The 10,978-nt window shown below is 42.2% G+C and overlaps 1 protein-coding gene and 1 non-coding gene across 2 annotated transcripts; both read right to left on the minus strand.

Moving 5' to 3' along the window:
- Positions 1–608: 608 nt before the first annotated feature.
- NCL (nucleolin) lies at positions 609–10,771 on the minus strand. The gene is made up of 14 exons (XM_042459454.1): positions 10,624–10,771; positions 8,896–9,166; positions 7,633–7,773; positions 7,022–7,198; positions 6,700–6,786; positions 5,543–5,672; positions 4,705–4,841; positions 4,237–4,360; positions 2,616–2,761; positions 2,262–2,388; positions 1,960–2,111; positions 1,744–1,870; positions 1,203–1,420; positions 609–1,093 (listed from the first exon to the last, which is right to left on the minus strand). Exons 1-14 carry the CDS (start codon positions 10,705–10,707, stop codon positions 1,005–1,007), a joined length of 2,010 nt encoding a protein of 669 aa, XP_042315388.1. The 5' UTR covers positions 10,708–10,771; the 3' UTR covers positions 609–1,004.
- Positions 7,286–7,350, minus strand: LOC121927454. Its single transcript, XR_006103220.1, has one exon. It is a non-coding gene; the product is annotated as a small nucleolar RNA SNORD82 (small nucleolar RNA).
- Positions 10,772–10,978: the final 207 nt, after the last annotated feature.

Below are 10,978 nucleotides of genomic sequence, written 5' to 3' on the forward strand. Positions count from 1 at the left end.
GAATAGGGGCAGCATTGCTCTCCATTGGCACCAGTGATAAGATCCCTTTGCATATTCCAGACCAACATGGCTGTCTCTGTACTGCTTGCATATTTCTACCAGGACCATGAATCTCTCTTTCCAAACTCAGTGAACAGGCATTAGAAATGATAATCACAACTAAACTAGTAAGACATCATAGAAGATAAAATTAACTTTCCATCTCTTTCCTTATGATGCCTTTACACACTTTCAGATCCGGGTGGTCATTCTTGTATCATTTCTCAAATTATGACAATGATGTTCTGCACTTCTTTGTTCAGGAAAAGGGCAAATGAAAAAGTAGAATATAGATGTCTGCATGGTGTGCATTTTTTCCATCTTGGATTACTAGAAGTGGGAATCATCCAATGCAACTGAATACTTGGGACATTCCAGACAGACCTCTTCACACACTGCATAATGTAAGGAGGTACTACCAAAAAGATAATAAAAATGTGGCAATGGGGGTTCAACACAATGGATAGGGATATTAATGGCTGCAGCTGATTCCTTATGTCATTTTACTAAGATGTCATGTTTCTGGAAGCTATGACCAAATGCTTAGCACCTGGAGAGAAACACAAGACTCTGTTTAGGCCCTTTAATCTGTCCAAGACAGTATGCTGAGACACAAACAATAAAACATTTTGCATTTTTACAGCAAGGGGAAAAGAACAAGGAGAAAACCTACAGAAATGTGTAAGGAGGTTATTATTTTTTTTACATAGGGTAAAACATTATAAATTCAGGACAAAGCACTGACACAAGTCAATTCCCACATTTTGTTGTTGCTTTTAAAAAAAGTTCATATGCATGGCCAGGCAGTCGAAAGGCTGTTTCCTCATCGAAAGGGAGTTTTCCAAGTACTTCTTAGCAGACTGCAACGCATCTTGGAATGTCCTCAGAAGGCTCTGTGATTTTGTGGTGACAGAATTTAAAAAAACATTGCCAGAGTCCTTTCAGATATGAGCAAAACAAGCCACTCAGTCATCAAATTTTATCTTCTTTCCTTGCGGCTTGTAGTCACCACCTCCTCCTCCTCCTCTGCCTCCCCTGAAGCCACCGCCTCTGCCTACAATGAAGAAAATGGATTTGGGAAATATTTAGAAACTACCACAACCCCAAAAAGGGATTTTAGTGTGTTCATCATTCATCTACTCATGGCCTGCTGGCACATTTACCTCCAAATCCTCGGCCACCTCCCCTGCCAAATCCTCCCCTGCCACCTCGGCCGCCTCTGCCTCCACGACCAAAGCCGCCTCCGCCGCCGCCGCGAGAACCATCACCCTTTGGCTTGGCAAAGTCAAGTGTCACTTTGTTTCCATCAATCTCGCCATCCTCCATGGCTTCTTTTGCCGCTTTGGCATCTTCTGCAGAACTGAAGTCCACAAAACCAAACCTGGAAGGGGAGAGTTCAGTTTCAAGATATGATCCGTATGCTTATGCTCAACATAAGCATAGCCATCAACACACCTGGTTGCAGGCTTATCTATATGGCAGGGATTTACAGGCAAGAAACATGCCAAGTTGTTTCACAGCAATGACCACTCCTCATCTGAAGGAGAGAGAAGCATCTGAATAAGGTCAGTGTTGGGAGTTTTACTCTTCTTCTCGTGCGAATCCACAGCCTGCCACTGGATTTACAGCAGGAAGGAGCTCATTGAGAAGGGCAGAGAGGCTACTGTAGGTTACTTAGATGAAGCAGAATAGTTTACTACATACCCTTTGGATGAGCCAGTGTCTCTGTCAGTGACAATTCTAGCACCGATAGAGCCATCAAAGGACTCTCTCAAGGTCTCTTCTGTGGTTTCTTCAGAGAGGCCTTTCACAAACAGTGTTTTGCTTTGTTCTAGGGGTTGGAAAGAGACGTTAGCACTGCAAGCGATGGATTACTTCCCCCACTCTCAAATTTTAGTTAAGAACCCAAAGGTTACTTACGACCAAATCCTCCTCTGGCGTTTGAGCTTCTGTTCTGTCCGCCTTGTGTGCTGTATTCTAGTCTGATTGTCCGACCCTCTATCTCTGCGTTGTTGCACGAATTCAGTGCTTCTTTTGCATCCGCTATTGAGGCAAAATCTACAAATGCAAACCTATGTAAAGAGATGTTAGAGTTAAGTTGGGAATACCTAGGTATCCAAAAACAAATTCTGCCATTCTGAACTGACGGCTAGTCAGAGGTGAAAGCCCATCATCTTTTGCTGCTTTATCTCCACCCCTTGCCTCTTCAGCAGGCTACTTACCCTTTACACCTTCCCTGGTTGTTCTGTGGAATCCTGATTGCTGCAGCCTTTTCAAAGACTTCCTGAAGAGAATCTTCTGTTGCATCATATGAGAGGTTGTTAACAACGAGAGTCTTTGATTCTACACCTGAACAAGAGAAAGCATTTTTGTTTAAAAAAAGATCTCAAACTTTTTCAACTCCAGCGTGTCCTTCAGTGAATCTTCTGTTTCCCTTCTCTCAAAGAAAGTCTTTTCACACATTAGTTTTTGCAGTGCCAATCCTTAACTCCCATTCAATGTGAGGGAAGAAAAAGGCACTGGCTGTGGTGTATTTGTGTACAAGAGTATAGTACTGAACTTTCTCACAGTCTTACCTCCCTTATTGCCTTTTCTGGAGTCCTGCTGGCTCTTCTCGCCTGTGTAGTCAAGCATAATGGCACGGCCTCCAATCTCCATCCCTTGTTTCTCCTCCACTGCTTTCTCTGCTTCTGCCTCAGTCTTAAACTCAATGTAGGCAATCCTGGCCAAGGGAGAATTTATTTCAAATTTATTTCAAGGATTTCTCCCACAATTGAGATTTAAGGCAGGTTACAATAATTTAAAAAGACTCAAGTAAAAACATGGATTACAAAAGTTAAAAAAATAATTAAACATTATCAATATTAAAACTTTTAAGTCAAAAATATAGTTAAAACCAGTAAAAACCATACAGCATTTACAGCACAACAGAAATTCACTCCCCCAAATGCCTGCCTAAATAAAAATGTCTTCAGCTGCTGGCAAAAAGAGAGAAGAAAGGAGGGAGCCAGCCTAACCTCCTGTGGAAGGGAGCTCCAGTCTGGGAGCAGCCACAAAGAAGGCTCTCTCTTTATTTATTTACCTGCGAAGGTTGTGGGACTGAGATAAAGCCCTCCCCTGCTGATCTTAACACTTGGGCTGGCTTGATAGGGAGATACAGTCTTTCAGAGAAAGATTGATTAAAGGTTTTGTTTAGCATGCTCAAAAACGGAAAGTCTTTTCCCTACTTAGAAGTGTGTATTAAAGTATGTTTGAGGCCAAGGGTGTGAAAAACATCCAGAGGGCACTGAAGCCATTTTCCAGCCCTGCAGTGCCTGCAATCCAAGTCTCCATCTATCCTACTTTAAACCCACACATTCTTCCCAAGGCTACTACATTGCCATCAATTCCCTCCAAATCCATTTATCTAGAGTAGAGGAAATGATGTTCAGGCCCTAGGGGCTGAGATGCCCTGCTGGGGATATTAGAGGGGGCTGCAGCCCAGTGGAAGCAAAGATTCAAATCTGTTGGCCCTCCCAGTGTCAAATGCTTTCTAAGGGAGTTCAGGCAATTTAGCTATATTTTTGGCTTAGTCTGGTTTTAGAGCAAGAAGTCTTTTCTTTAACAACAGGAAGTGACCAAGACTTCCAGTTCACTTCCTGAAAGAAAAAAAAAAAACCCTCCTAGGGGCCTAAAATGGCCCAAGGAGGACCAAAAACATGGCAAATTTTTCCTGCAAGCCCTCTGGAGAGTGTGGTGGGGGCCAAAAATATTGTTCAATTTTTTTGGATACTGAGAGGTTGTATCCACTACACTTTCTCCAACCTTGCGCTAGGGTATGTATAGAACAACTCTTCTTTATTAATGATAATTAGCTAATCTAAGATAAGTGGTCCTTAAAATAAGGGTTCCTCTCCTAGGATACCATCCTCTGGTTCAAGGAAAATATGATCCACACTCACATTTTTCATCCAGAATAATTTCAGTACCTCACTTCATACTCCGTTTGTTGTAACAGCACAGCTATTTTATCCTTGGCTCTGTGCAGGTAACAGGATTTCAGTCAAAGTATCTTAGGGCTAAGGGTCAGAACATTTAAGATTCCTCTCCCGAAACGAAATGGTCTAATATGCAAACATAGGCTTACTAAAGAAAAGTTTGACAACACTGCTGATTTCAACAAGGGTAATGCACAATACATTTGATTTAGCTACTGACCCTTTACTACTTCCATCCTTGGACAGCAGTCTGACCTCCAAAGCGGTGTCAAATTCTTCTTTCAGTTCTTCCTGGGTTACATTGTATGGAAGGTTCTTCACAAAAATAGTTCTTGCATCTCTTTCTACAAGGGGAAGAAATTTACAAGTTCTGTGAACATTCAGGGCTTTTAAAAATCAATGGTGCATTTCTGGAAAGCCGCACCACTGAACTCTTATCAATAAAAATGATCTACAGGTAATATTTTCAAGCCCTCCAGCTTTAGGAAAGGAACAGAGGCTCTAAAAACACTTATCCTGTACTAGGTAACAAGCTCCCTTGAGACCCTGCCAGCACAACCAGTGGTGAGGAATGCTGGGAGTCACAGTCCAACAACATCTGGAGACTGGCACTTTCCCTCCTCTGGCAATACATACTTCCCTGGAAGTAACTGTACCCAGTAAGACTTGGATTGCATTGTTAACTCACCTTTCTTATTCTCTTGAATGCTCTCTCTAGTTTTTGCCTTTTCCAGTTTTATTTCCAAGCCCATTAACTTCTTTCCATTGAATTTCAGTGCTTTCTCCCGTTCAGCTTCTGAGGAGAAATCTGCATAGCCAAACTTCCTGAAACACCAAGAGAGAATTGTTTGGAAGTCCAACCCTCATCTCAAAATAAATGCCACAAATTCTAGTCAAGGGGAATATACATGATTCACTTAAAGGAACAGCTTACAATGGATAAGTTTGTTGGATTAAAGAGCTAAACTACACAACCACATAAAGTTATTTCTCCATTTTTGTGAGAGATCCGTTCTACTCCCCCCCTGCAAAAATAGAAATTCGCACATTCAAGCCCCGTTGGCTTGAATGGGCACGCATGCCATTTTAACCCTCCCCGCAAAAGACCAAGACCACGGACTTGAAGTCTGCGAAAATAGAGGGAGGACCATATTTTCTTTAAAAGATGAAGGGGAAGCATTTTAACATTATAATCCACACTCTAGCCCAAGCCCCCATTGGTCTCCATGTATCTGTAATTTCAATGGACTCTTGTTCAATATGTTTCCCTTTAAAGCAAAGTTACACAACCTATTCTTCAAAACAGTTTTCCCAGTACCAAAAAGCTACAGATTGATTCTCTGAAGATGCCAGCCACAGATGCTGGCGAAACGTCAGGAAGAAACTCTTCTAGAACATGGCCACAGAGCCCAAAAAGCCCACAAAAAACAATCACCAAGAATTTGTCTCTTGTAATCAGCAGAACTATGTTTTAAAAAACCCAAAACACTGCCTATCACATCCAACTGAAAAAGGAAGGTTCTTACTTTGAGTTGCCAATTCTGACATCTTGGACTTCAAGGTCCTTTTTGGCAAAGAAATCCCTGATTGCCGACTTCAGTTCTTCAAAATCCTTGTTTGAGTTCAGATTGCCCAAGAAGAGGGAGAAGGCAGGTTCTAGAAATTTAGAAGAAGATTTGAGCTATGCCAACAACTCAAATGACTGAAGGTTTGGGAAAAGCCTCTGGTATTGCTTTCAGTCAACACTTGTCCTAACTTGCCTATTTATGAATGTCACACTTCCCAGATGAAAGAAACAGTGTCTGGAGGGGTGCAGTGCAATTCCTTCAGCTTTATAACAGGGATAGAACCTGCTTCAGCCTTTTGCTACCTACCTTTTTTACAACTCATTTGGCCTCAATCTTCCCTCTGTGTTTCAGAGAATGGAACTGGTAAAACCATCTATGAGTGTTCATTGCCATAGGTTGACAGACAATTTGAAGGGACACACACAAAGTGACAGCACCTTTTAGAAAGGGCTGGCAAATACCCTTCATAAACATGTGTTGTGAGAACATATTTAGCAAGGATCACTGGAGCAGAGTGACCCTGCTGAATTCCCAATAAAGAGCCTACTGCCTACAAAATATGTGAGGATTTCTACTTATGCCACCACTATGGCATCAAACATGGAGATCTCCACCTGACCTATTGCTACCAATACCACTTGTGAGGACCTTCTACATTCTTGTGGACATATATGTGATGTGTTCTTCCTATAATCCCATAGATAGACACCATTGCCCTTGAACCACATCTGCTACCTGAATCTAACTGTCCCACTAATTTCCCTCTGCCACAACTCTTAATTCCCAATTTTGACATGTTCATGCTTCAGTCTAACTGTTCTACACAGATGGTTGAAGTGGAAACTAGATTTGTACTCTTATCCCCAAGAACTGGTCTCTTCCTATCTGCAAAGCCACATCCTAAGGACTCCGGACTGTGTTAGCAATTTTGTGGAATGCTGAAATCTAGATAATTTCTACACATACTTGCAGGGTGATCTGAATTCAATTGTGGGGCAAAGAAGATGTGAAAGCTTTGAGATAATTCCTATGTTGACAAAATAGTTATTTGGTTACAATCCTGAATTTTTTAAAAATTAAAAGGAAAATATGTGGCTCTCTCAAGGGCTATTCACCTTCTGTTTTCTTTTTCTTGGCATCTGGAGTGCCTTTTTGCATTGCCATCTCCTTCTTTCGTTTCCCAGGCATTTCTTGCACATTTTCTGTGTAGAAGAAAAAATAAAACAAAAAAGGTCAGAAAAATGCCCCCAGGGAAGACACAGAGAATGCCAGGAGGGGGCAGCTGGATCAGGACTTGACTATCTTTGGATGTGTTCATCTGTGATTTATATCACATCAGCTCAGCGAGAAATCATCATTTCCAGCATTAGGACCAAGGATGAGTACCGATGTTTAACTGTAACCTGAGACAGGAAGGGGTAGCCACGTCCAACTCACCTTCTTCCTCTTCTTCTTCTTCCTCTTCTTCATCGTCTTCATCCTCATCATCATCTTCCTCATCCTCAGACTCTTCCTTGGCAACCTTTGCTGGCGTAACCTTTTTGGGTGTAGGTTTTGTAAGCACAGCTTTCTTTCCTTTTGCTGGTGTAGTGTCCATGGGTTCATCATCTGACTCTGAAGCAACAATAAGACCATCATCTGACACACTGTTCACAACCTACAGCCCCAGGTGACCAATGGTTAAACTGGCTATGGGGCCCAACACATCAGCTCATATTAGAGACATCACAGATCAGTATTAAGTCCCAATAATCATCATTTGTGTTGTTCTACACATTTGTGTCAGCAATGTCTCCCCGTATAGCTCCTTCCCAGAGCAGTTCTAAAATCTTCACAGGATTTGGACATACCCTTGGGTTAAAACATGCTATGAACTCATGAGGCCCTATTTTGTATGTCCGGTCCTACACCAGCAAAGAGTGCCTACGAGACCACACCACTTTTGAAGTGCAGGTTCTGCTTTTTCAGCCCAGTGTTTTTATTTTTTAAAATGTTAAGACCTAAGGCTTAGGTTCCTATGCATTTCTCTTGGCATGATGCTGACTTACCATCCTCTTCATCGTCATCCTCCTCTTCATCGTCATCCTCCTCGTCTTCAGACTCTTGCTTGGCTGCTTTGGCAACCACAGTAGCCACAGGTTTTTTGGCAGGTTTTTTTATTGGTACAGCAGGCTCCTCCTCAGATTCATCTGTAGCAAATGAAAAATGCACCACTGTTTATTAGCAAACTAGTATTGGAGTGGCTACATCTAAAATGCCTACTGCATCCCTTCTTGCTCATTTTGAAAATCTGTAGGTAATGAAATATGATGGGCCTCACAGACCCCATCACCCATTTGAGGACTATCAAGAGACATAAATGTGGTTTCTCCAGAGAAGAGTTTGGAGAGGGGAAGACCCCTCCAATCCAGCACAGAGCCCCTTACATAAATTTCAGAAACATTCACTTCTGCCAAGCATTCTAGCTATGAGTTAACTGTTTTCTACTCCAAAAGCCGAGGTTTCAAAATGAATCAGAAATGTAAGGTACTGCACTTAGGGTGGAAAAATGAAATGCACAGATATAGGATGGGTGACCCCTGGCTGAATGAAAATACATGTGAAAGCGATCTTGAAGTCCAAGTAGACTACAAGTTAAACATGAGTCAACAGTGCAGTGCGGCAGCTAACAAGGCCAATATAATTCTAGGCTGCATCAATAGAAGTATAGTGTCTGATCAAGGGAAGTAATAGTGCCACTCTATTCTGCTTTGGTCAGGCCCTACCTGGAATATTGTGCCCAGTTCTGGGCACCACAATTCAAAAAGGACATTGAGAAACTGGACTGTGTCCAAAGGAGGGCGACAAAAATGGTGAAGGGTCTGGAAACCATGCCCTATGAGGAATGACTTAGGGAGCTGGGGATGTTTAGCCTGGAGAAGAGAAGGTTAAGAGGTGATATGATAGCCCTGTTTAAATACTTGAATGGATGTCATGTTGAGGAGGGATCAAGCTTGTTTTCTGCTGCTCCAGAGAACAGGACCCGGAACAATGGATGCAAGCTGCAGGAAAAGAGATTCCAGCTCAACATTAGGAGGAACTTCCTGACAGTAAGGGCTGTTTGGCAGTGGAACAAACTCCCTCGGAGTGTAGTGGAGTCTCCTTCCTTAGAGGTCTTTAAACAGAGGCTGGATGGCCATCTGTTGGGAATGCTTTGATTGAGGTTTCCTGCATGGCAGAATAGGGTTGGACTGGATCAGGGCCCTTCTTGGGGTCTCTTCCAACTCTATTTTGAGTGCACACAACTGTACTGGCTACCCAACCCAACTCACCTTCCTCCTCACTATCTTCCTCCTCCTCATCATCATCTTCATCCTCTTCCTCATCTTCACTTTCCTCTTTCTTGGCGTTTTTTCCATTTTTTGCTCCTTTGGCAGGGACTGGAGTCTTCTTTGCTGGAGTAACAGCTCCTTTCTTTGCTGGAATAACAACTGCCTTTTTGGCTGGGGTAGGCGTTGCTTTCTTGCCAGGAGTTGCTGCCTTTTTGTTGGGTGTAACTGCTGCTACTTTTGCCGGGGTGACTGCTTTCTTCTGAGGAATCATCTGCAGAAAGAGAATTTATTACTATTTACAGTAAGCAAACGTGATCAAGTAGGAAAATGGAGAATACAGAGGCAATCCATGTCTCCTTGTCTGAGCCAAAACAGCAGAATCTGTTTCTGAGGAAGCATACTTAGGACTTAAGATCCTCACATACTAGTTTTTTGTTGTATAGCATAAATACCAAATTCTGTTGCAAAGCATCATTAGATGAAAAGACCAAGTAATGAGTATGATGTTTAATATGACAAATTTATTGGGAAATCTTTCTTTTTGCCAATAGTCCATCTTGCTTCTCCTGGGATCTTTCTTTTTTCCATCTCCCTAAACATGATTTTTCTGCACATGAGCAATTCTATCCACACTTTCATACATGTGACCCATTTCCAGCCTAACAATGATGACAATCTTCAAGCTTCAGCCTGCCTTTATTTTATGGCTAGTGGTGAAAATGTGTGGTCCTGCAGATATTGTTGGACTGTAATAACCATCGTCCCTCATCATTAGCTGTTGCTACAGCTGATGGAAACTATAGTCCAGCAACAGCTACAACAACATGTATTCCCCCAGCCCTGTTACAATCCATCCTGAGAAACAGGAATTATTCCTACTAGGGTCCTACACACTTTCAGTGTCAAATCTGAATAGTGGGGAGCCAAAATGGCTTTAGGCATTCACTTTTATGTTTAAACCCCCTCTTATGCCAATAACAAGACTAAATGTGTCACATGAGTGAGGTAATGGTGGCTGATCTGTATGGGAAATTGTTTGCATAAACCAGCTTCATACATGGTTCACATTTTCATTTATGCCTCCCTGTTTTATGGGTGGTGGCGGGGTCCTCTGCTAGCATATGTCTAAAATACACACTGCACAAATAATTAAGTTTGAGACTGCTTGAAATGCCCTGGCTCAATGCTAGGGAATTCTGGGAACTGTCGTTTTGTGAAACATTGAGCCTTCTCTGCCAGAGAGCTCTGGTGCCACAATAAACTACAATTCCCAGGATTCGATTCCCTAACACTGAGTCAGAGAAGTTAAAGCAATCTCAAACTGGATTATTTCTGCAGTGTTTTGGATCATGGTTAGAAGTATCCATGCTACTTGTGTGGATATTTTACAGAAATCACTGGTCACAATGATGCACTCAAGACACCGTTTCATATTTTTGTTGTGATTCAAGACAACATATTGCAACCCTACATAGGGCTTTCTTGACAAGATTTATTCAGTGGAGGTTTGCCACTGCCATCTTCTGCGGCTGAGGCTTGTCCCAGGGTGGCCAGTGGGTTTCCTCAGCTCAGCAGGTAACTGAACCCTGGTCTCCCAGAGTCCTTCAAAATTCAAACTCCTACCCCACACAAGCTCTTGCTGCTCCTGTGCCAACAGCAGTTATGCTATTAAATATAAAACTGGCTTACAGTAACTAAAGTACAAACAGTTAAGTAAACAATTCTGACCTCTTCCTCACTGCTCTCATCCTCTTCAGAAGAGTCGTCTTCTTCTTCACTGTCATCGACTTCCTTTGCAGGAAGGGGAGCCATTTTTTTCTGTTTCGGCTGAGTTTTAACGTTCTAGGGGATAAAAACCACACGTAAGGCATATGCTTTTGGCAGTGCTCATTGTGCTATGGTTAAGGAAGGAATCCTGATAGCAAGGATAGAGCTGCAGTTTGGTCAAACTATTTCTAACTCTGCAACACAACTCTGAAAATAGTTTTGCGTACATACACATACATGTCATTCACTTTGCAACTTTCAAGCCCTTTTAGAGACAGAACTGTAGTAGATGTACCTTGCTAGGATTTAAGGACAA

Source organism: Sceloporus undulatus, chromosome 3 (genome assembly GCF_019175285.1).
Source record: "Sceloporus undulatus isolate JIND9_A2432 ecotype Alabama chromosome 3, SceUnd_v1.1, whole genome shotgun sequence".
In the NCBI taxonomy this organism is placed as follows: Eukaryota; Metazoa; Chordata; class Lepidosauria; order Squamata; family Phrynosomatidae; genus Sceloporus; species Sceloporus undulatus.